This window comes from Chlamydotis macqueenii, chromosome W (genome assembly GCF_036417535.1).
Source record: "Chlamydotis macqueenii isolate bChlMac1 chromosome W, bChlMac1.mat, whole genome shotgun sequence".
Lineage (NCBI taxonomy): Eukaryota > Metazoa > Chordata > Aves > Otidiformes > Otididae > Chlamydotis > Chlamydotis macqueenii.
The window spans coordinates 44,360,281-44,386,535 of record NC_141592.1 but is presented as its reverse complement, the minus strand read 5'-3'; the positions used below and the strand labels follow the sequence as shown (position 1 = coordinate 44,386,535).

The following is a 26,255-nucleotide window of genomic DNA, read 5'->3' as shown; positions in this document are numbered from 1 at the left end:
CCTCTCATTCTATCACTGTCCATCCTTGAGAAGAGGCTGACTCCATCTTCTCTACATCCTTGTCCTGATTTTAGCTGGGATGGAGCTAGTTTTTTTCCCAGAAGCTGTTGTGTTTTGGATTCAGTGTGGGAATTGGTATGTGAAGAATGTTGATAATACACTAATGTTATGAGTTGTTGCTAAAGAGATCAAGGACTTATTCAGTTTCACAGGTTTCACTAATGTGCAGGTGCAGGAAGCTGGGAGGGATATAGCCAGTACAGTTGACCCAAACTGGTCAAAGAGAGTATTCCATACCACAAACATCATGCTCGGTATATTAGTGAGAGTTGGCTGGTGGACATTCTTGCTTTTTCTGTTGTTGCTCTGTTTCGCTCTGTGGTCACTTTCAGTTCCATTCTGTGGTCACTGCTCGAGATGAGCTGTATTGGTCATCAGGTCATCGGGCAGCGAGAAATTGTGCATCATTTGTTTTGTATATTTTATTTTCCCTATTTTTTATTATTATATATATTATATCTTCCTTTGCTATCCCAGTAAACTGCCTTTATCTCAACCCATGAGTTTTCCTTTCTTCCTGATTCTCTCCCCCATCCCCTGGGGAGGATGAGCAAGTGGCTGCGTGGTACTCGATTGCTGACTGGGATTAAACCATGACAACCCTCCCATTAGGTAGTTTTAGACAACAATAAAAATCTCACCTGAGTCTTCTCTTTTCATGGCTGAACAAACCCAAATCTGTCAGTTTTTCCTTGTACATCACATGCTCCAGCCCCCCATATCATCTTGGTGGCCCCCACTGGACTCATTACAGTATGTCCATATCTGTCTTTTACTAAGGAGCCCAGAACTAGACACAGATGTGGTCCCACAAATGCTGAATTGAGGGGAAGAATCACTTCCCATGATGTGTTGGCTACATTCTTGCTAATATGTGGTTGGCCTTCTTGGCTGCAAGGACACACTGCTGCTTCCTGTTCAACTTGTCCACCAGGACCCCCAGGTCCTTTTCTGCAATGTTGTTTTCTAGCCAGTTGGCCCCAGCCTGTACTGGCGGAGGGTGTTGTTCCTCCCCAGGTATAGGACTTGTCACAAGTTCCCTATTGATCCATAGTGGCCTTCCATGCCTGCTCAACTTCTTACATGTTGGAATGAACATTTGCTGTGCTTTGAGAAGGTTGTCCTAACAACTAACCAGCTGTCCTGGGCCCCTTTGCCTTCCAGGACAGTCTCCCTGGAAGCAGATACCTGAACAAGCTGAAATCTTTTCTCCTGAAGTCCAGGGCTGTGATTATTCTATTTATCTTTTTAATTTCTGTCACGATTTTTAGCTCCACCATTTTTTGGTCACTGCAGTGAAGTCTGCCCTTGACTTTCACATCCCTTAATGGTTTTTCCTTGTTTGTAAGTAACAGATCCAGGAGAACATCTCCCCTAGTTGGTTCATCAGTCATCTGCATCAAGAAAATTGTCTTCACTACACTCTAAAAATCTTCTGGATTGCTTGCACCTAGACATGTTGCTCTTCCAGCAGATATCTGAGTGTTTTAAGTCCCATAGTACTAGGGCCTGTGATTATGTGGCTGCTTTTTGCTTTCTAAAAGAGGCTTCATATCCTTCCTCTACTTAATCAGGCTGTCTGTAGCAGACATCTACCAAAATGGCACCTGTGTTGGTCTGTCTGCTCATCTTGACAGGTGCCTGACTGGCTCATCACTTATTCCAAGGCAAAGCTCCATGCATTCAAGCCACTCTTTTGTGTAGAGCATCCATGGCAGCACTCCAGTCATATGAGCTAGTCTCCCACTTCTCTGTGCCTTTCCTATCATATTTTCCCCCATGCTGTGACTTCTGGTTATGGTAATCCTTCCCTGACATACATAACTTAATTCTTGATTCTGCTGCTAGCCCTATTTATACTTTTGTTACTAGGGTCTTCCTCTCTGCCTCTGACAAAGCCCTTTTACACAATATAGGTGAGAAAAATGCTTGAATTTTACCTAGTGCAGCTGAAAACCTTTGAAAAGTTTTAATAACAATTTATTTCATTTTAGAGAAACATCATAATTTCTTGCTTTCAAGAGAACAGTCTCTCAGTAGCTGTCTTACACTGATTGTCTTGTCTATTATAATATGGAAGAACAACAAGCTAAAGGAGGCCCCTGGAATCTTACTGCTTTGGAATCCAAACTTTCATTCTTTTTGTAAAATGTTCTACTATTTATTTTCCTCAAATAAAGGAAAGGTGTCTGCTTTCATCAGAAGACATTTATTCTGGAGCCTAACCTTCCTTTTGTTGTATATCTCATTGAGTTTTGTTGCAGTATTAAAATTGTCTGTTACATTTAATTCATAATCCTAAATTTTCTTCTTTGTTTTCCCCATTTCTTTATGGTATAAGCGAATATACCTCTTCAGCTTCTCCCAAAATCTTTTACAAAGCAACTGTATTATCATTAATAGAAAAACCAGCATTGCATTAAAAATACAGGCAATATAAGTTGAAATGTAAATGTGAATCAAACTTAGACCATTCAAAAAATGCTATGTTTGTTTTCATTGTTTCATTTTATGTAATAGTAACATTTTGTTGTACTTGGTGCTTCCACAGAATTCTTATTTTCTTATAAGTGACCAAAAAGAGTTGTTTTAAAAGAAAAGTGGACTTGAAATCTTTAAAATAGTCAGATTTTTAGTAGTGTCTGTGTTCATTCTCTGAGCAAGTCCTTAAAAAAAAAAACAAACCAAAAAATCCAAACAAACAAAAAAAAACCCAACCATCTCATGATTCCTCCAAAGCCCAATCCTGGAAACTCTTCAACAACTTGATTTCTATGTCTATTCAACAATTTTCATATGAATACCTTGACCTGCTCTGCGTATTAAGCAAAAACAGCATTCAGAAAATAAATTAGTGATACCTTCTGTAGTCATTGTTTCTCTGCTAAACATTCTTTAGAACTGACAGTTTATTTTTGTTTACAATTAAAGTTTCAGACTTCTGTTTCATTGCACACTATATATTCATATTTTGAACTCCCTGAAAGCTTGCAGAACTGTCTAGCAGAAATGTTTAATTACTTCTACAGATGAACATTAATGTAAATTCTTCCTAATTGCAAAGTGTTTTCCTGTAATTCTCATATTTTTCTTCTTTTTCTTAGAAACAACTTATATTCTTGTTTGCTTTCTCGTTCATGGGCTTTCTTGAACTTGCTTGCACTAATGTTATCTGGCTGATGCTTTTGCTCATTCTTTCTTGTACTCTCATGTGCTCTCTTGCTCATGCACATCCTTCTGCCTCCACTTTCACTATCTCTTCCCTCCCCTTCTCTCCACCTCTTGCTTCCTCTCCTCTTCACTCATTTCCCCTCCTCTAGCTTTGCCTCCTCTAAATTCGCACCTTATTCCCCGCTCTCGCTTGCTTCTCCCGTTGCACCCCCTGCCTTCTCCCCTGCCCTCAATCTTGTTCTTGATAAGTTTGAAACTAATACTTTATTAGTTGAGACAACTTTCCAAAATGTCAGTTGTGTCAAATTATATGGATGGTTTCATATTTTGAAATATGTATATGAGATGGTGCAATTTTTTTAGTTTGTTTTAAAGATGGATTTGAAAACTATGTCAAACTAGAGTAAGTGCTTCCTATTGCCTCTGAATCATATTTGTATTTTGTAATGTGTGTGTGTATATATATATATGTATGCAGATTCTAGGGCAACAGATTAACGACTTCACTCTTCCTGATGTTAACCTGATTGGAGAGCATTCTGATGCTGCAGAACTTGGCAGAATGCTTCAGCTTATTTTGGGATGTGCTGTGAATTGTGAACAGAAGCAAGGTATTAAATTTTGAAATTATATTTTGCTTCCAGGGCAGTTAATGAAAATCTAACTTGCTTTTTAAATAACTGAGGGAAAATGATAGATTGCTATGAGACAAATTTACTAAATCATAACATACTTTATTTTACAGACAATAAGTGCTGTTATATTATGAGCTTTACTAAGTTTGCAGACTGGAAATGTGTAATTGATTTTTGCTTTCAACATGTATATTTTCAGTTTGGGTTCCATGAGCTGAAAAGAGACTTGACAAGTGAAAAGTCCTGTCCCCAACCCTTAACTATTCATGTGTGAGGTAGCTCTGTGAAGTGAAGAATCAACTAATGTGATTTATACATTCCTGGACCCAAGGGTCACAGTGAAGGATGCATCCCAAATATCTTACTGCATGTCAGAGAACCTTAGTTGTCACCAGGTGCCATCTACTGGCAACTGAGACACTAGGACTTCTGCATAGGGTTAGCACTGGGAGCTAGTATGGGAGATTGTGCCCTTCTGCACCTGTAGCTGGAGGCCAGGCAGGATATCCTAAGGACATCTGAAGTGTCACTAGAGGCCTATATTTAAGCTACTGAATCCCACCCCAGCAGTTACTGGAAAACACTTCTATCTCTGCTGACCTGTATGGTGCTGGTTCTTTATGTGACCTACACAAGTATAATGAGGAACCATTCTCTTTCTCTCCATATGTAGCAGAGGATTTGCTGGACAATTAAAAGCATTTCTTAAGGTGTTCCAGGGCCCTTGTTGCATCCTTGGGTGTGTGATGTCTTATTATTATCTAGTTCCATTAAATAATGTTTAAGTCAATTCAGATTAAGGTAAAAACCCAAACAGTTATTCATAACACTGAAAATCACAGAATCATAGAATGGTTGAGGTTGGAAGGGACCTCTGGAGGTCATCTGGTCCAATGCCCCTGCTCAAGCAGGACCACCTAGAGCCAGTTACCCAGGATCACGTCCAGACGACTTTTGAACATCTCCAAGTATGGAGATTGCACAACCCCACTGGACAACCTGTTCCAGTGCTCAGTCGCCCTCACAGTAAAAAAAAGTGTTTCTTGATGTTCAGAGGGAACCTCCTGTGCTTCAGTCTGTGCCCATTGCCTCTTGTCCTGTCACTGGGCACCACTGAAAAGAGCTTGGCTTCATCCCCTTTGCACCCTCCAGTAGCTCCATATCTCTTGTGTACTGAGGAGACTGGAACTGGACACAGGACTCCAGGCGTGGCCTCACCAGTGCAGAATAAAGAGGAAGGATCACCTCCCTCGACCTGCTAGCAACACTCCTAATGCATCCAAGGATACAATTTACCCTTTTTGCTGCCGACAGGTGCCCACCAAACCATTCTATCACTCCCCTCCTCAGTAGGACATGGTGGAGAAAATTAGGTGAAAAACTTGTGCGTCAAGATAAAGGCAGTCTAGTAAGAAAAGCAAAGACCATGCAGGGAAGCAAAGGAAAACAAAACAAAACAAAACAAATTTATTCTCTACTTCCCATCAGCAGGCAGTGTCCACCTACTTCCTGGGAAGTAGGGCCTCAGTACACATAGTGGTTGCTTCGGAAGACCAATGCCTTAATAACGAATGCCCACTCCTCCTCCTTTCCCTTAGCTTTTATTGCTGAACATGAGGTCATATGGCATGGAATATCCCTTTGGTCAGTTTGGCTCATCTGTCCCGTCTATGTCCCCTCCCAACCTCTTGCCCACTCCCAGCCTACTGGCCTTTGTGGGGGAAGTTTGGAGAGACAGCCTTGATGCTGTGGGAGCACTGCTCAGCAGCAGCCAAAACATTGGTGTATTATTGACACGGTTCTAGCTACAAGTGCAAAGCACAGCACTATGAGGGCTGCTATGGGGAAAGTTAACTCTATCCCAGTCAGACCCAATACAGGCCCATTGCTGGCTCATGTTCAACCTGGTGTCCACCAGGAGCCCCAGGTCCTTTTCTGCCAAGATGCTTTTCATCTGGGTGGCCCCCAGCATGTACTGGTGCCTGGTGTTGTTCCTCCCCAGGTCCCTTCCAACCCTAACCATTCTATGATTCTATTTTTATATCTTTCTTATATTGTGGAGTCCAAAACTGCACATAGTATTCATGGTGACGCCACACCAATGCTGAGTATAGTGGGACAATCACTTCTTTCGTTCGGTTAGCTATACTGTACTTAATACACCCCAAGATACGATTGGCCCTTTTGACTGCCAAGGCACACTGTTGACTCATATTGAGCTTGCCATCAACCAAAGCCCCCAGATCCCTTCCTGCAGGACTGCACTCCAGCCTCTTGTTCTCCAATCTATATATACATCCAGGATTACACTGTCCTAGGTGCAGAACTCGGCATTTGTCCTTGTTATAGTTTCATATGGTTGGTGATTGCCCAACAGTCTAATCTATCAAGATCTCTCTGTAAGCCCTCTCTACCCTCAAGGCAATCAACGAGTCCTCCCAGGATGTGGTTGGCTTTCTGGGCTGCAAGGGCACATTGCTGGCTCATGTTGAGCTTCTCATCTACCAGCACTCCTAAGTGCTTCTCCTCAGGGCTGCTCTCAACCCATTCTCCCCCCAGCCTGTATTTGTGCCTGAGATTGCCACGACCCACATGCAGGACCTTGCCCTTGGCCTGGTTGAACTTCATGCGGTTTGCACAGGCCCACCTCTCCAGCCTGTCAAGGTCCCTCTGGATGGCATCCCTCCCCTCCAGCATCATCAAGGGATACATCAAGAGGAGCATGGCCAGCAGGTCGAGGGAGGTGATTCTCCCTCTCTACTCTGCTCTGGTGAGACCCCACCTGGAGCACTGTGTCCAGCTCTGGAGCCCCCAACATCTGAAGGACATGGACCAGTTGGAGAGGGTCCAGAGGAGGGCCACAAAGATGATCAGAGGGCTGGAGCACCTCTCCTATGAGGACAGGCTGAGAGAGTTGGGGTTGTTCAGCCTGGAGAAGAGGAAGCTCCAGGGAGACCTTATAGTGGTCTTCCAGTACCTCAAGGGGGCCTACAGGAAAGATTGGAAGAAACTCTCCAGCAGGGCTTGTTGTGACAGGACTAGGGGTAATGGTTTCAAAATAGAGGGAGGTATATTCAGAGTAGACATAAGGAAAAAAATTTTTACACTGAGGGTGGTGGAACACTGGCCCAGGTTGCCCAGAGAGGTGGTGGATGCCCCATCCCTGGAAACATTCAAGGCCAGGTTGGACGGGACTCAGTGCAACCTGATCTGGTTGGTGATGTCCCTGCTCCTTGCAGGGGGGTTGGACTGGATGACCTTTAAAGGTCCCTTTCAACCCAAACCACTCTGTGATTCTGTGATTCTGATTTAGCAGAGTGATACAGCAATATACTGAAATCACAACACAAACATAATATAACAATTGCAAAATATAGTTGAATCACAATACAAATATGATTCCCATTACCGATCTCTCTATTCTCACCATCACAAGACTAGGTGTCCCCAATTGCCTGGAAGAAGCCATTACTCTCTACTAATTATCTCAGGGAAGGCTGTTTATACAACCTGATGACCCACTGATATATAGCTAAAGCAAAGGCTACCCTCCAGTTCCCCCTTGTATTAAGTTCAGCTTTCTTTACAATAATTGGTGATCATTCCTTACACTCTTCCCTGAGCTCAGCATTCTTGCAGTGTTAGGTTTATAGTTGGACTCGATGATCTTAAAAGTCTTTTCCAACCTAAATGATTCTGTGATTCCTCTGATCCCTTTTCCACTGTGAGAGTATGTTGGTTGATCACAGAAGTGTAAATTTCCTCATTCTTTATTTTGGTAGCTGCTTGGCATTTATTAGTGAGGAATGTATCTTTCCCTGAACTTTACATATTTTGTTAGTCTAAACATTAAAAATATATGAGATACAGACATCTAAACAGTTTAGTTATATGTAGTTTGATTATTTACTATCATGCCTCTTCTAAATTACTTTGAGGTGGCTTCCTCTTAGACAAATCATAACAATGATATGCATGGCATTTGGAAAAAAAAAAGACATGATGGGATGTATACGGTATTGGACAAGTTACAAACTAACTCAGTGTAAACATCAGAATTTGACATTCTAACCACTCAATCCTCTTACAGCATGCTTCCAATACAGGTCACATCTATATATAGAAAAGGAAGAGAAAATGTGGAGAGGATTTATTGTATTCTTAGTTCTGTGCTTTCTCAAGACCTCACATGGAAACGCTGTGAAATGAGGGATGCTGTAGAAAGGCAGGACAAGGAGTCAGTCATGAAAAAAGACAAATCATCCTTGGATCCTGTTCTTCTATTGCCTGAATAATTCAAAAACAGAGGGAGAAAAGCACTTGGAGAGTAGACAGTCCTTTTGGGAGGTAATGGGGAAGAAAAAAATGGCCATCATAGGCAAAAAACCCCAAACATGTTGCAGTGTACCAGTGAGCCTTGATTTATGTCTGAATATACTTTTTTTCCTATAATGTTGTCCTGATTTTGAATGGGATGGAGCTAATTTTCCTCTCAGTAGCTGCTGTGCTTTGGATTTAGTATGGGATTTCGGATGTGAAGAATGTTGAAAATAGACTGATGTTATGAGATGTTACTAAAGAGACCAAGGACGCTGTCCAGCTTCCCAGGTTTTGCTAATGTGCAGATGCAGGAAGCTGAGAGGGATACAGCCAGAATAATTGACCCAAACTGGCCAAAGAGAGTGTTCCATGCCATAAACGTCATGCTCAGTAAATAAGTGGGGGTTGCCCATGGAGGACAAGCATCCATCTTCTCATCTCTCTCTCTCGGTCACTGGCGTCGCTCTTGCTACCTTGCTGGCTCATTTTCGTTCCTTTGCTTGCTGCTGGGTTTCGTTTACATTTCTGCTCAGGACAGGCTGTGTTGGTCATTGGGACATCGGGTGGTGAGAAATCGTGCATTGTTCATTTTGTATATTTTAGTATCCTTATATTTTTTTACTTGTCATTTTCCTTTGCTATTCTAGTCAACTGTCTTCATCTCAGCCCACGAGTTTTCCTTTCTTCCCAGTTCTCTCCCCCATCCTGCTGGGGAGGGGGAGAGTGAGTGAGAAACTGTGTGGTGACTAGGGCTAAATCACAACAAATGTGTTCTTGAGTTTGCTGGCCTGAAACTTGAAAGGTAATTACAAATTTCGGTCTCATCTGTAGCACCTCCTCAGCTTATAGGGAAGATAGAAATACCGATCTCATGTTCTGTGTGACTTTCTCAGGCTTAAATAGTAATGCACTTGAATGCTCTTATTTTCAGAGTACATACAGACCATAATGATGATGGAAGAATCAGTTCAACATGTTGTCATGACAGCCATTCAGGAGGTATGTAAGAGTGTACATAGTGTGTAGAAATTAAGCCACTGTGATGAAAAAGGGACATAATTTTGCAATTTTAGAAGAAACATTTTCCTCTTTTGACTTAGAAAAACAAATCAAGCAAGGCTTCTTCATGTCAAAGAACTTTGGTTGCATGCTCCACTTCTCTAGAAGTTTAAATATTCTCAACTGTCGTGGGTTGACCTTGACTAGCCTCCAGGTGCCCACCAAGCTGCTCTATCACTCCCCTTCCTCAATAGGATGGGGGAGAAAATACAATGGAAAAGCTCATCAATCAAGATAAGGACAGGGAGATCACTTACCAATTACCATCACGGGCAAAACAGACACAACTTGGGGAAAGGAATTTAATTTATTGCCAATTAAAAAGAGAGTAGGATAGTAAGAAATAAGAACAAATCTGAAAATACCTTCCCCTCACCTCTCCCTTCTTCCAAGGCTCAACTTCACTCCCAACTTCTCTACCTCCTCCCTCCCTGAGTGGCACAGGGGGATGGGGAACGGGGGGGGTTACAGTCAGGTCATAATGCTTTATCTCTGCTGCTCCTTCCTCCTCACACTCTTCCCCTGCTCCAGCATGGGGTCCCTCCCATGGGATACAGTCCTTCATGAACTGCTCCAACATGGGTCCTTCTCACAGGATGCAGTTCTTCAAGAGCTCCTCCAGAGCTCCTTCAAGAGCTCCTGTCCATTCTACAGGGTGCAGTCCTTCAGGAATGGACTGCTACAGCATGGGTCCCCTGTGGGGTCACAGGTCCTGCCAGGAGCCTGCTCTGACGTGGGCTCCTCTCCACAGGGTCACAGCTTCCTTCAGGGCACATCCATCTGCTCTGGTGTGAGATTCTCCACAGGCTGCAGTGTGGATATCTACTCCACTGTGGACCTCCATGGGCTGCAGAGATCCATGGAATTCCATGGGAATCTCTGCTTTGGTGCCTGGAGCACCTCCTCCCCCTCCTTCATTTACCTTGGTGACTGCATAGTTGTTTTTCTCACGTTCTCACTCCTCTCCCTCAGCTGCTGTTGCGCATCATTTTTTACCCTTTCTTAAATGTGTTATCACAGAGGTGCCACCATCATCTCTAATTGGCTCAGCTTTGGCCAGTGGTGGGTCTGTCTTGGAGCTGTCTGGAACTGGCTCTGTCCAACATGGGGACAGCTTCTGGTGTCTTCTCACAGAAGCCACCTCTACAGGCCTCTCCACTACCAAAACCTTGCCATGTAAACCCAATACATTGACTTAAAGAATGTTTTGATAATGGGGTCTCCTTCCTTTGCCTTTCCTACTATGTAGCTCCTGAAGTGTATATTATACTGCTTTTATATAAGCAACCAAAAACTGTAGAATTTTTTCATAAAATCATAGAATATCTCGAGTTGGAAGGGACCCATAAGGATCATTGAGTCTAACTCCCTGCTCCTCACAGGACTACTTCAAAATAAACCATATGACTAAGAGTGTCATCTAGATGATCCTTGAACTCTGACAGGCTTGGTGCTGTGACCACTTCCCTGGGGAGCCTGTTCCAGCGATTGATCACCCTCTCAGTGAAGAACCTTTTTCCTAACATCCAATCTGAACTTCCCCTGAGGCAGCTTCATTCCATTTCCTCGTGTCCTGTCGCTGGTCACCAGAGAGAGATCAGCACCTCCCCCTCCGCTGCCCTCCTTGAGGAAGTTGTAGACTGCAATAAGGTCACCCCTTAGCCTTCTCTTCTCCAAGCTGAACAAGCCAAGTGACCTCAATTGCTCTTTATAAGTCTTACCCTCGAGATCTTTCACCATCTTGGTCGCCCTCCTCTGGACACACTCTAATAGTTTGATGTCCTTCTTGTATTGAGGTGCCCAAAACTGCACTCAGTACTCGAGGTGGGGCCACACCAGTGCAATGTAGAGTGGGACAATCGCCTCTCTCAACTGGCTAGCTATGCTGTGCTTGATGCACCCCAGGACACAGTTGGCCCTTTTGGCTGCCAGGGCACACTGTTGACTCATATTTGACTTGCCATCAACCCAAACACCAATATCTCTTTCCATGGGGCTGCTCTCCAACTTCTTGTCCCCCAATTTGTATGAATAACCAGGATTACCCTGTCTCAGGTGCAGAATCCTGCACTTGCTCTTGTTAAATTTCATATGGTTGGTGATTGACCAGCTCTCCAGTCTATCCAGATCTCTCTGTAAGGCCTCTCCGCCTTCGAGGGAGTCAACAGCTCCTCCAAATTTAGTATCATCAGCAAACTTAATGTACATTCGACTCCTGCACCCAGATCACTTATAAAAACATTAAGGAGCACTGACCCTAGAACTGAGCCCTGGGGAACCCCACTGGTGACTGGCTACCAACTCATGTAACCCCATTTACTAGAACTCTGATTCTGACCTGCCAGCCAGTTCACTAATCATATTATGGACTTGTCTAGCTGTATGCTGGACATCTTGTCCAGAAGGGTACTGTGAGAGACAGTATCAAAAGCTTTTAAAAATTTCTATCTAAAAATTTGAAAAAAATATCCGAACAACTAAATGTTGTAACTGGAAAATTAAAATAAATAATCATGCAGCAAAATATTTTGTCAGTTATTAGCAAGATTAATAGACTAGTTAAGGTATTCCTGATAATACTTTGTAGCATGTTAATAAATGCACTGCAATGTATTTTGTAAAAATGTTATTTTAACGTTAGTAATAGGAGACTTGATTTATTTTTAAGACTATGGTGATGGGAAAGGTCATTTTTCTGCTGTACTTAGCAGTTGTTAGCCCGGAGAGTTGCTGTATGCAGTACAGGTTTTCTTCATCTTTAACTGAGGAATTACACTAACAATGCAGATGGAAGCATAAAAGAAGAAAACTACAGAATAATGTTAGTGACCACTCTGTTGCCATGAGTAACTTCTCATGTGCTCAGTCAGGCTTCATGATGGAGGTTTAATACAGGGGAATAGTTGAAAGGAATAGCTTCATGTACTTTCTGACAAGGAAGTGTGGTAAGTAAGTGTCCAGAAATAAATAACAGTTCTTAAGTCTTTGAAAATATGCCTTTCCTTCCTAGGCCTTCACTGGTAATCAAATTGCTTCTGAATGTGAGCAAGAAATGATGAATTCCATGTTGAACACTAGAGCAATTTCACTATTTCTGTTTCTGTTGGTTTTATTTAGTGAGGGGGGCTATAGTGGCAGCTTCTGTAAGAAGCTGCTAGAAGTTGTTTCCTCTTTGCCCAGTGGACTTGGTTGGGCCTAGGGTGGACCCACTGCTGGCCAGGGCCGAGCCAATTGGTATTTAAGAAGGGGAAAATTAAAAAGAAAAAAAAAAAGATAAAGAAGATGTGAAGAAGCAGAAGTGGGAGGCAGAGAGGGGGAGGAGCGAGCCTTGTGGGCCTTGCAGCCCTCACCCTCTGGCCTCCCACCAGGCGGCTGACTGGGTCCAACTCGGCTCAGCCCAGCTGCAAGAAGTGGAGAGGAGATGAGATATGAAGAAATCCTGAGAGGTGTCTGCCTGAGCCCATTGTGAAGAATTTCTTGTGAGAGGAACGGCTGCAGATGCCAAGGTCAGTGAAGAAGGAGAGGGAGCAGTAATGCTGATCCTGGCCAGAATTCCCCTGCAGCCCATGGTACAGCCCATGGTGGAGCAGGCTGTCCCCCTGCAGCCCATGGAGGTCCACGGAGGAGCAGAGATCCACCTGCAGCCTGTGGAGGACCCCACGCCTGGGCAGGTGGATGCCTGAAGGAGGCTGCAGCCCGTGGAGGGCCCACTGGAATAGCCGTTCTGGAGGGACTGCACCCCGTGGAAGAACGATCCACACCAGAGCAGGTTCACAAAGGACTGCAGCCCGTGGGTGGGACCCCACGCAGGAGCAGGGGAGGAATGTGAGTTCTTCCCCCAAGGAGGAAGGGGCAGTGTAAAGCGACGTGTGATGAACTGACCATAACCCCCATTCCCTATTCCCCCCTGCGCCGCTCGGGAAGGAAGGAGGTAGAGATAATTGAAGATGAAGTTAAGCCCGGAAAGAGGGAGGGGTGGGGGGAAATTATCTTGTTCTCTTTCTCATTATCATTATCCTGCTTTGGTTTTATTAACAATAATAAACAAATAGTTTTCCCCAAGTCGAGTCTGGTTTGCCTGGAATGGTAACTTAAAGGATCTCTCCCTGTCCTTATCTCAAACCTCGAGCCTTTTTCTTCTATTATCTCTCCCTGTTCCCTCAGAGGGTGGGGGAGTGAGAGAGAGACTGCGTAGTCTGGTCCCCCTTGGGGCTGAACTACAACACTTACATCTCTAAAAGATGTCACTAAAGAGATGTCAGTTGAGCCTGAGGGCTCTGCTACCTGTTATCTCTTTGACTCATGCTGCATTCTAACAGTCTTGGATCCTATTGAAAGACTATGGAATCATTTCAAGGACTAAAATTGCAGATCGAGAGTTCTTAAAATTAGGATTTAAAAAAAATCCCCAAACTTCCTGCTAGATCAACTTATTTTTTCTATCTCTTTAAGTCAGTGCTGTCAGGAACAAGCAAGTGCCAGATTTCCTGTCTAAGTTTTGGGATATTTTACTATTTGACTTTTGTTTCGTGGGGTTTTTCTTCAGGGAGTGAAACATTTCTTTTTGAGTTATTTGCAACATATCTGTAATATATATATTTAAAATTTCTTATGGTACTACTTTCAACCTTAACTTCACCTTAATTGGTGTCAGGGTTACTTGGCTATCCATTGCAAGGAGTCAATGTTTTGTAAATATTGTGTCTACAGCTGCTTTTGGTGTGTTATCAGGGGAGCTAATAAAACTGACTAGCAGTCAGAGCTCAGCTTCTTTGAGCTATTGCTTACTAGAACCTTCAAATCTTATGTCTTTGTGTCTTGTTTTGACCCTGCCCTGACAGTTTGTTTACTGGGAGTAGGGGGTTCTTTGGTCTTAAGATATTTGTAACATTTAAATATATTTCTAGCCATTTATCTATTGTAGTTGAGCAGTGGTTGAGGTTCCTGAAATAAAACTTTTTTCCCCCAATAAGCGTTAGTCAATCTGGGGCTTCCTAAGAAAGTAATGACTTGACAATCATTTTTTCCTCACTAAAACCATTACAAATCATTCTTCTAGTCAGATAGATTAGTTAGATTACAAGAATTGTAATGCTTGTTTCAAAAATACTCATTCTCGAGTATAAATTTTTAATCTATAAATTCCAGACAAATTGGGAGCAGTAAACTTGGTCCTCTTTCATTTCTTTATAATTATTTGAGATATAGATGTTTCAAACCCAAAAATAAGAATGTGGGCTCTCAAAATGGGAAAAGATGAAAACAACTGCCAGAGAACAATTTGAGACCCATCTTGCCTGCCATATAATAGCTGCCACCAGTCTAATGCTGCTTCAATACAGTGCTTTGCAAAGGATAGTGTAGCTATCACAATAGATAATGAATGTGCTTTTTCAGAAGAGAATGACTATGTAAGGTAATGTTTTTCATACTTTACATATCATAAATCCTGAATATGTCTTTCTGTAATTCTTTTTAAATATATCTCATATAAAAATGAAGTAAAAAAGAGCTTTCCTAAAGGTTAATATGAACCTAATTTTTCATTGAAACTTACTTTTAATATGCAAATAAATTTTATGATTTTTCTAATCCAATGCAATCTAATCGCAGTTGATGAGTAAAGAGTCTCCAGTCTCTTTTGGAAATGATGCTTACATCGACCTTGAACGTCAGGTATCTAAGATGAGATGTTTCTTTTCCTTTAGTCAAAAGAAATCAGTGCCTAATCATTATGGTTCATTGTTAAGCAGTCTACCTTTTCTATTGTGGGAGAGTTTTGTGGAAAATTTGAATAATGGATACAAAATAAAAGTTGACTTTTTTACAGTTATCTGTGTAGAAGTACATAAATTCTGGTAGATTTAATTAATTTTTATGTCAACTGTCCCTTGTAAACTTAAAAAATGAAAGATTATGATCCTGTGTGTGAAAAGTAGAAGGCCCATCTAAAATTTATTATGCATAATAAAATATATACATTTGCATTAACTATGTGCATATGTTATCAGACCTTTTTTCTTGTAGATAGTTCTTTATTTCCCTGACTACACTCATACAGAAACTTGGAAGATATAAGTCTTTATTATTATATAGTGTCTTAAAGAGATGTAACTGAATGTTTCCACATTGCTTATAAGATTCAATGTCTTTTTTCAGATGGGTAGGTTTCTCCATCACAATGTTGGTTGTTTCCCCTATTGTACAGTAAGAGCAGTTCCCAGTGACTAGACAGGTTTTACCGTAACTATTTATTCCTTGTATTCTACCTCTCACTCTTTTGTGTAAAGTGAAAAGGTAGATTAAAAACTGAAATCATGTATTCTTTGCATCCATAAAGAAAAGTGATATTGATGCTTTTTTTTCAATGTACAGAGGCAATAGATTCTTCAGAGCTAAGCTGTTTGGTTTTGGGAAGGCCTCAGTTTACAGAATAAATGTGATAACTTCAGTGTTTTGTTTCAAGACCAAATATCACCATCAGCTATATTTACCCTTGTTAGACAAATTAAACAATTATTACAGTCGCTATGTTGTTTCATTGTAGAAACAGATTTGCTTTTCTTTTTTCCCCAAACTTCTATATTACATAAATGTAAAAAAAAGACTTTACAATCATATAATTCATAATTTTACTATATCATTTATAGATATATATAATTACAAAACTAAAAATGATTGTTGTTTATGATAGCTGAAGAAAACCACAGAAGAATTAAATGAAGCCCTAACAACAAAAGAAGAAATTGCCCAGAGATGTCATGAGTTAGATATGCAGGTAAGGTCAACTTCAAATCAAGAAAAAAGTATGTTAATTCTTGGACAGCTGAAGAAAGGGATTATTGTGGAAATCTACCTTTTTTTTAAAAAAAAATCCTCAATTGTCATATTTCTTTACCCATGTTAGCAGAGCAAAAAGTGCATGCCCACTTGTAATGATGCAATAATGTTAGCATTAACGTGATTGGTACTGACAAACTTTTTTGCATTCAAGCAAAAAATGAGCTGCACTGCTCAACTCATGAGTTACAGAAATCCTAGTAGGACTTCTGCTGGTATAATAATTTAAGTTACAAACAAATCAAAGTTAATGTAGATTATCACCTATGCATAAAGTAAGTTTTACTGTAAACTGAACATATCTGATCCGGAAGGCACCAACAGACTAAACCTGGAACCCAGAAGAGCCATTTCAATCAATTCCTATTTTGGCATATAATTTGGCTTTCAGCCGAGCAGTAATGATCGGAATTAATGAAGCCTTGTGCCTTACTGATTTCTGTTTGATGGTTGGTTGATTTTGTTGTGTTGGATGCAAGTTCTGATCAAAACTTTCCTTTCTCTTGGGATATTTATATTCTTTCTTTTCCCCTCCTACCTGCACTTTGATTGTATAGTGTTTAATAATGTGAGCTTATGCTTCAGACATTCTTTGAGTCACATCACTTTGGTTTCTCTGCCTCACTGCCTGTTTTCACAAAGCTGAAAGAAATTTAATCATCTTGGGGATCTCTGTTCCTGTTTCAAGTCCATTTGTAATTGGCCATTGGATTAAAAAATTTCTTGGAGAAGCATGGCCATGAGAGACTTGAATATTCTGTGTGATTGTATAAACATTGTTTCCTTTGGAAAATATCTTAATAAACCTTACTATGGTGTGCTAGGGTGTGTGCATGGAGTGATGGTGCTTGAAAAGTAGGCAGACTTTAATACAGTGACATAATCTTCTCCGATAACTAAGATATTTTTCTTTTGATATTTCTGAGAAATAAAGATAAGAACACTGTTTTCTTTATGGTAAATCCTGTCCCTAATGCTGTAGTACATTGGTGTCGTAGTTCAGCCCCAATGGGGACCAGACTACGCTGTCTCTCTCTCACTCCCCCCACCCTCCGAGAGAATAGGAGGAGATTTGGCAAACAAAAGAAAACCAGAAAAAAAACCAAACATGCGGGTTGAGATTGAACAAAAAGTAAATTTAACAGTAATGACAGAAGAAAACAAAACAGTGATGGAACACAAACACAGTACAATAGCTCACAACAGATCTCCACACCCAGTCTCTTCCAAGTAGCAGGGAGCCTCCCTTCAGCACCCTCCTCACTTATATACTGAGCATGATGTCAGATGGGATGGAAGAGCCCTTTGGCTAATTTGGGTAAATTAACCCCAGCTGTTAGCTAATTAGTTAACTATCCCAGCCATAGGGGCTACCAGCTTCAGTTCTCCACCCAGCTCAGGTGAATATTAACTCTATCCTAGCCAGAACCAGGACAATTGGTTAAATCACATATCAAATTAAAAAGTATTAAAGTTACAATGTGTTCCTGTGAAATACAGTTTTGTGAACTTTGATGTTTCCAGTTATGAGTTGTGTTAATGTTTTGCTGTACACCAATAAATTGTTCTTTATAGCTGACAGCTCCATTATTTCAGTCTGTTCTTTTATTACAACAGGTTGCAGCACTTCAAGAGGAGAAGAACATTTTACTTGCTGAGAATCAGATTCTGATGGAACGTTTAAATCAATGTGATTCTATAGAAGATCCCAACAGCCCTGCAGGTCGTAGGCACTTGCAACTGCAGACCCAATTAGAGCACCTCCAAGAGGAGACATTCAGGTAAAAAAGCCACAAGTGGATAAACTGTAGTTGGCAGCCAGTTTGACTTGTGTGCTTTTGGTTCTACTGACATTTATGCTAAATTATTATAATGGGTGGCATAATAACCATAGTAGTGAAGTTTCTGTTTTGATCTACCTGTTTATAAGATCAGACTTTGAAAAATGTGGATTTTAAAAAGAAAATATTGAAATGCTGCATCCACTCTCATTCCCCTCCCCTGAAAGTTGTAGCAATTCCTAGCTGAAAGTTTGATATGGAGTGTACTACAGACAGTCTCTAAGTTTGAAAATAAATTATTTGCTATCTGAAAGATAAAAACAGTCCTTAATGTAAGGGTATATGGAAGGAGAGTGTCTGCTCCTTTAAGGTTATCTGGTCAAGGACCTTTTCATTGCAAAAAAGAGAAAATAAGAAAAGGATGAAACCATAAACAAGAATATATAGGGACACAAACCTAACCGAGAAATTATAAGAGAGGCAGTGATGAGAACCAAACCTGATCAGTCACACCAAACAATAAGCGTATGTGAGAGTGTGAGAATGCTTATTCAGGCAAAGTTATCTGATCGAGGAACTCCTAAATTGAGATGATAAGAAAAGGAGAAGACAAAAAATGAAACATACAGCGACACAGACCTGACTAAACAAACATGGAGAAAACAACAAGAAGCAAAGCACACTAGTCATACTAATTGATGGGCTATTAAGAAACTACGGGTGCTACTTCCAAGAAGACCAACCAGGACTTTGCAATTGATAAGACTGTAAACCAGGGGAGATCCTGGACACTGGACTGGGAGGGGTGAAGGAATCAATAGAACTATACAAATCGATGAAGGAACGTGCAGGGGGAAGGAACAAAGAGGGAGTTAGACAGAAAGAGGTATAATATAGAATCATAGAATCATAGAATGGTTAGGGTTGGAAGAGAGACTGTGTCGAATGTTTGTCTCAACATTGTTGAAACGTCAAAGCACCACTTAAGCAATGGAACATCAGTTAAACCATAGGCCCGTTATAGAATCATAGAATCATAGAATGGTTAGGGTTGGAAGGGACCTTCAAAGGTCATCTAGTCCAACCCCCCTGCAAGGAGCAGGGACATCCCTGACTAGGTCAGGTTGCTCAGAGCCTCATCCAGACTGGCCTTGAATGTTTCCAGGGATGGGGCCTCCACCACCTTTCTGGGCAACCTGTTCCAGTGTTCTATAACCCGCATCGTAAAAAATTTTTTCCTAATTTCTAATCTAAATCTACCCCCCTCTATTTTAAAACCATTACCTCTCGTCCTATCGCAACAGGCCCTACTAAACAGCCTATCCCCATCTTTCTTGTAGGCCCCCTTGAGGTACTGGAAGACCGCTATCAGGTCTCCCTGGAGCCTCCTCTTCTCCAGGCTGAACAGCCCCAACTCTCTCAGCCTGTCCTCATAAGAGAGGTGCTCCAGCCCTTTTATCATCTTCGTGACCCTCCTCTGGACCTTCTCCAACTGGTCCATGTCCTTCTTGTGCTGGGGGCTCCAGAACTGGACACAGTACTCCAGGTGGGGTCTCACCAGGGCAGAGTAGAGGGGGAGAATCACCTCCCTCGACCTGCTGGCCACGCTTCTCTTGATGCAGCCCAGGATGCGGTTGGTCTTCTGGGCCGCAAGGGCGCATTGCCTGCTCATGTTAAGCTTCTCATCCACCAGCACTCCCAAGTCCTTCTCCTCAGGGCTGCTCTCAATCCATTCCCCGCCCAGCCTGTATTTGTGGCTGGGATTGCCATGACCCAGGTGCAGGACCTTGCACTTGGCCTGGTTGAACTTCATGAGGTTGGCACAGGCCCACCTCTCCAGCCTGTCAAGGTCCCTCTGGATGGCATCCCTCCCTTCCAGCGTGTTGACAGCACCACACAACTTGGTGTCGTCGGCGAACTTGCTGAGGGTGCACTCTATCCCACTGTCCATGTTGCCGACAAAGATGTTGAACAGGGCCGGGCCCAACACGGACCCCTGAGGGACGCCACTCGTGACCGGTCTCCACATGGACATCGAGCCATTGACCACCACTCTCTGAGTGCGGCCATCCAGCCAACTCCTTATCCACTGAGTGGTCCGTCCATCAAAGCCATGTCTCTCCAGTTTAGAGAGAAGAACATTGTGTGGGACAGTGTCAAATGCCTTGCACAAGTCCAGGTAGATGATATCTGTTGCTCGTCCCTTGTCCACCGATGCTGTCACCCCATCACAGAAGGCCACAAAATTGGTCTGGCACGATCTGCCCTTAGTGAAGCCATGTTGGCTGTCACCAACCACCTCCTTGCTCTCCATGTGCCTTAGCATGGTTTCCAGGAGAATCTGCTCCATGACCTTGCCAGGCACACAGGTGAGGCTGACCAGCCTGTAGTTGCCCGGGTCCTCCTTGTTCCCCTTTTTAAAAATGGGGGTTATGTTCCCTCTCTTCCAGTCATCAGGGACCTCACCAGACTGCCACGACTTCTCAAATACAATGGCCAGGGACTTGGCAACTTCATCCGCCAGTTCCCTCAGGACCCGGGGATGGATCTCATCAGGTCCCATGAACTTGTGCACCTTCAGGTTCCTCAGATGTTCCCAAATCTGCTCTTCGAGTACAGTGGGTGGTTCTTCATCCTCGCAGTCCCTGATTGTGCCTTCCACAGCTTGGGTGGTGAGACAAGAGCCCTTATTGGTGAAGAATGAGGCAAAAAAAGTCATTGAGTACCTCAGCCTTCTCTATGTCCCGGGTAACCAGGTCACCCATTTCCTTCCGGAGGGGACCTGCATTCTCCCTGGACCTCCTTTTGTCCCCGACGTACCTATAGAAGCCTTTCTTGTTGCTTTTGACATCCCTGGCCAGATTCAATTCCGTCAGGGCTTTAGCCTGCCTCACCTGATCCCTGGCCACTCGCACAGCCTCTCTGTATTCCTCCCAGGCTACCTGTCCCTGCTTCCACCCTCTATAGGCTTCCGTCTTTACTTTCTGTTGGTCCAGGAGCTCCTTGCTCATCCATGCGGGCCTCCTGGCCTTTTTGCCCGACTTGTTCTTCATCAGGATGCACCTCTGCTGAGGTTGGAGGAGGTGCTCATTTTCTCATGAAATTTTCATGTTCAAATTTTCTGTGCCCAAAAGGGAGGAGGGGAGTGAAAAAAAAAGGGAGAGGGGGAGTGAAAACTTCTGCAAGAACTTGCAATGTTATTGTAGAGAAGTCTCAGATTTTTTTCTTTCCAGCACAATTGACATACACATTTCCTTGTGATATTTCTAAGTAGAAACATTGTAATTGAATTGGAAGCATCAGAAAAGTGATTGGCTTCTATGCTTTTGAATAAGCAAGACATTTGAGAGCAAAACTCCATTACATGTGGTGTTGTGTATTGGACTGATGTTTCCTTTTCACTGTGCTTCAGAAGGCTTTATTTCTGGTGTTTCTAGAGAGGATGATGATCATGAAGAAAGGTAATAATGGCTCAAGGTGAGAATCATAGAATATCCTGAGTTAGAAAGGACCCACAAGAATCATTGAGTCTGACTCTTGACTCCAGACAGGGCAACCTAAAAGTTAAACCATATATCTAAAAGTGATGTTCAAATGCTTTTGAACATTGACAGGCTTGGGGCCATGACTTTCCTGGGGAGCTTGTTCCAGTGCTTGACCACCGTCTCAGTGAAGGACTTTTTCCTAATATCTAATCTGAACTTCCCCTGATGCAGCTTTAAGCCATTCCTTCATGTCCTATCACTGGACACCAGAGAGAAGAGATCAGCACCTCCCTCTCCACTCCCCCTCACAAGGATGTCGTAGATAGCAATGAGATCAGCCCTCAGTCTCTTCTTCCCTAAGCTGAACAAAGCTAGTATCCTCAGTCGCTCCTCATAAGTCATGCTCTCTAGTCCTTTCACCATCTTTGGTGCTCTCCTTTGGGCACATTGTAATATTTTATATTACAGGTGACATTACAGCGAGAGTTTGCTACAGGCCACCTGGCCAGGAGGAACGAGTGGATGAGGCCCTCTATAGACAGATAGGAGCAGCCTTGCGGTCACAAGCCCTGGTCCTCATGGGGGACTTCAACCACCCTGACATCTGTTGGAGAGACAACACGGCAGGGCACAGGCAGTCCAGGAGGTTCCTGGAATGCGTGGACGATAACTTCCTCCTGCAGGTGATAGAGGAGCCAATGAGGAGAGGTGCTATGCTGGACCTTGTTCTCACCAACAGGGAGGGCCTGGTGGGGAATGTGGAGCTCAAAAGCAGCCTTGGCTGCAGTGACCATGACACAGTGGAGCTCAAGATCCTTAGGGCAGCGAGGAAGCTACACAGCAAGCTCTCTGCCCTGGACTTCAGGAGGGCAGACTTCGGCCTCTTCAGGGATCTGGTGGGCAAAGTGCCATGGGACACAGCCCTGGAGGGAAGAGGGGCCCAGGAGAGTTGGTCCATATTCAAGGAGCACCTCCTCCAAGCTCAGCAGAGGTGCATCCCAACAAACAGGAAGTCGGGCAAAAGGGCCAGGAGGCCTGCATGAATGAACAAGGAGCTTCTGGATCAATTGAAAATCAAGAAGGTGGAAGCAGGGACAGGTAGCCTGGGAGGACTACAGAGAGGCTGTGCGAGTGGCCAGGGATCAGGTGAAGCAGGCTAAAGCCCTGACAGAATTGAATCTGGACAGGGATGTCAAAAACAACAAGAAAAGCTTCTATAGGTATGTAGGGGACAAAAGAAAGTCCAGGGAGAATGCGGGCCCCCTCCGGAAGGGAACTGGTGTCCTGGTTACCCGGGACATGGAGAAGGATGAGGTGCTCAATGACTTTTTTGCCTCATTCTTCACCAATAAGGGCTCTTGTCCCACCACCCAAGCTGTGGAAGGCACAATCAGGGACTGGGAGGATGAAGAACCGCCTACTGTACTGGAAGAGCAGGTTTGGGAACATCTGAGGAACCTGAAGGTGCACGAGTCCATGGGACCTGATGAGATCCATCCCCGGATCCACCTGCAGCCCATGGAGGACCCCACACTGGGGCAGGTGGATGCCTGAAGGAGGCTGTGGCCCGTGGAGAGCCCACTGGGGCAGCCATTCTGGAGGGACTGCACCCCATGGAAAAACGACTCATGCCAGAGCAGTTCATGAAGGACTGTAGCCCGTGGGAGGGACCCCAGGCTGGGACAGGGGAGGAATGTGAGGAGTTCTTCCCCGAGGAGGAAGGAGTAGTGTAAAGTGACGTGTGATGGACTGACCATAACCCCCATTCCCTCTTCCCCCCTGTGCCCCTTGGGGAGGTAAGGAGGTAGAGATAATTGAACATAAAGTTAAGCCCGGGAAGAGGGAGGGATGGGGGGAAATTACTTTGTTCTCTGTCTCATTATCCTGCTTTGGTTTTAGTAATAAAGAAATAGTTTTCCCCAGGTCGAGTCTGTTTTGCCCGTAATGGTAACTGTAAGGATCTCTCCCTGTCCTTATCTCAAACCTCGAGCCTTTTCCTTATGTTATCTTTCCCTGTTCCCTTGGAGGGTGGGGGGAGTGAGCGAGAGACTGAGTAGCTTGATCCTAAGCAGGGCTAAACTACAACACAAGGACAAGTGCAAGGTCCTGCTATGGGTCGGGGCAATCCCAGGCACAACTACAGGCTGGGCGGGGATTGGATTGAAAGCAACCCTGTGAAAAAGGACTTGGGAGTGCTGGTGGACGAGAAGCTCAACGTGAGCTGGCAATGCGCGCTTGAAGCCCAGAAATCCAACGGCATCCTGGGCTGCATCAAAAGAAGCATGGCCAGCAGGTCAAGGGAGGGGATTCTGCCCCTCTGCTCTGGTCTGGTGAGATCCCAATCTGGAGTACTGTGTCCAGTTCTGGAGCCCCCAACATAAGAAGGACATGGACCAGTTGGAGAAGGTCCAGAGGAGGGCCACAAAGATGATCAGAGGGCTGGAGCACCTCTCTTATGAGGACAGGCTGAGAGAGTTGGGGCTGTTCAGCCTGGAGAAGAGGAGACTCCGGAGAGACCTTATAGCGGTCTTCCAGTACCTCAAGGGGGCCTACAAGAAAGATGGGGAGAGACTCTTCAGTAGGGCCTGTTGTGATAGGACTAGGGGTAATGGTTTCAAAATAGAGGGAGGTAGATTCAGAGTAGACATCAGGAAGAAATTTTTTACACTGAGGGTGGTGGAACACTGGCCCAGGTTGCCCAGAGAGGTGGTGGAAGCCCCATCCCTGGAAACGTTCAAGGCCAGGTTGGACAGGGCTCTGAGCAACCTGATCTGGTTGGAGATGTCCCTGCTCCTTGCAGGGGGTTTGAACTAGATGACCTTTAAAGGTCCCTTCCAACCCTAACCATTCTATGATTCTATTTTTATATCTTTCTTATATTGTGGAGTCCAAAACTGCACATAGTATTCATGGTGAGGCCACACCAATGCTGTGTATAGTGGGACAATCACTTCTTTCGATCTGTTAGCTATACTGTACTTAATACACCCCAAGATACGATTTGGCCCTTTTGACTGCCAAGGCACACTGTTGACTCATATTGAGCTTGCCGTCAACCAAAGCCCCCAGATCCCTTCCTGCAGGACTGCACTCCAGCCTCTTGTTCTCCAATCTATATATACATCCAGGATTACACTGTCCTAGGTGCAGAACTCGGCATTTGTCCTTGTTATAGTTTCATATGGTTGGTGATTGCCCAACAGTCTAATCTATCAAGATCTCTCTGTAAGCCCTCTCTACCCTCAAGGCGATCAACGAGTCCTCCTAATTTAGTGTCATTGTCAAACTTACTTAGTCTGCACTCAACTCCTGTGTCCAGGTCATTGATAAAAACATTGAAGAGAATTGCCCCTAAAATTGAGCCCTGGGGAATGCCACTGGTGACTGGCCATCAGCCAGATGTTACCCCATTTACTACAACTCTTTGAGCTCGACCCTTCAACCAGTTGTTCACTCATCATATTGTGGACTTGTCTAGCTGTATGCTGGACATCTTGTCCAGGAGGGTACTGTGAGAGACAGTATCAAAAGCTTTGCTAAAATAGCCTTCCCTTCGTCCACTAGATGGGTAACCTTGTCATAAAAGGATATTATGTTAGTAAGGCATGACTTTCCCTTCATGAACTCATGTTTGCTCTGACCGATGACTGCATTGTCTTTCAAGTGTTTTTCAATAACTCCCAGAATAATCTTCTCCATAATTTTACCAGGCACTGAAGTGAAACTGACAGGCCTATAATTACCAGGGTCTTCTTTCTTGCCCTTCTTGAAAATTGGAATAACCTTTGTTAGCTTACAGTTGACTGGGCCCTCTCCAGATTCCCAAGACCATTAATAAATAACTGAGAGAGGTCTCATGATAACATCGTTCAACTCTTTCAGTACCTGGGATGAATCCCATTGGGCCCCATAGACTTATGTGGATTCAGTTGCAGCAGCAAATCCTGTACAAGTTCAAAGTCAACTGGGAGCTTCACTCCCCAGGTCGTGGTCCTCCAACCCAGGGCTCTGGGGGTCCAAGGGCCCATTATCAATGTTAAGGACAGAGACGAAGAAGGCATTAAACATCTCTTCTTTGTCTACATCCCTATTTGTGAGATGACCAATCTCATCAAGTAACGGACCAATATTTTCTTCAGTCCTCCTTTTACTGTTAACATACTTTAAAAAGCCTTTTTTTTTTTTAATCTATCACAGTACTGGCCAACTTCAACTCCAATTGAGCTTTGGCTGTACAAATTTTCTCCCCACAGTGGCAAACAGCATCTCTGTAGTCCTTCTGTGTAGCCTGACCTTGCTTCCAAAGTCCGTACACTTTCTTTTTCCTCCTAAGTTCGAGAAGGAGATCCCTGTTCAGCTAAGCCTGCCTTCTGTCCCACTTACTTGACTTCTGACACATTGGAATTGCCTGCTCCTGTGCTTTTAAAAAATGGCTCTTAAAAAGTGACCAGCATTTATGGACCCCAATATCCTCAAAAGCAGACTCCCAGAGGACCTTTCTAATTAGTTCCTTGAGCAGCCCAAAATCCAGGGTAGTAGCTCTTCTGACAGTTTTTCTCATATCACCAAAGATTTTAAACTCAATTATTTCATGATCACTGTGGCCCAGACAGCCACCAATAATCACATCACCCATGAGACCATCTCTATTTACAAACAATAGATCTAGTAGGGCACCAGTCCTAGTTTGCTCTCTTAGTACCTGTATCAAAAAGTTATCTTCAATATGCTTCAGGAATTTCCTGGACCTGTTCGTGTCTGCTGTATGATAGTCCCAGTTAACATCTGGGAAGTTGAAGTCACCCATAAGAACAAGGACAACTGATCTAGAGATTGCCCTTAATTCCTTATAGAATAATACATCGGTGTCATCATCCTGGCTGAGTGATCTATAGTAGACTCTC

General features: G+C 43.5%; 1 protein-coding gene across 1 annotated transcript in view; it reads left to right on the top strand.

The window, feature by feature from the left end:
• The window catches only part of LOC147596729 (protein Hook homolog 3-like), a 141,983-nt gene that overhangs the window by 80,552 nt on the left and 35,176 nt on the right, over positions 1–26,255 (top strand). The window contains exons 5-9 of the mRNA XM_086769625.1: positions 3,710–3,842; positions 9,118–9,185; positions 14,859–14,921; positions 15,940–16,023; positions 17,703–17,866. Of these exons, the coding sequence (XP_086625751.1) occupies positions 3,710–3,842; positions 9,118–9,185; positions 14,859–14,921; positions 15,940–16,023; positions 17,703–17,866 (512 nt within the window). The remainder of the gene's footprint in view (positions 1–3,709; positions 3,843–9,117; positions 9,186–14,858; positions 14,922–15,939; positions 16,024–17,702; positions 17,867–26,255) is intronic.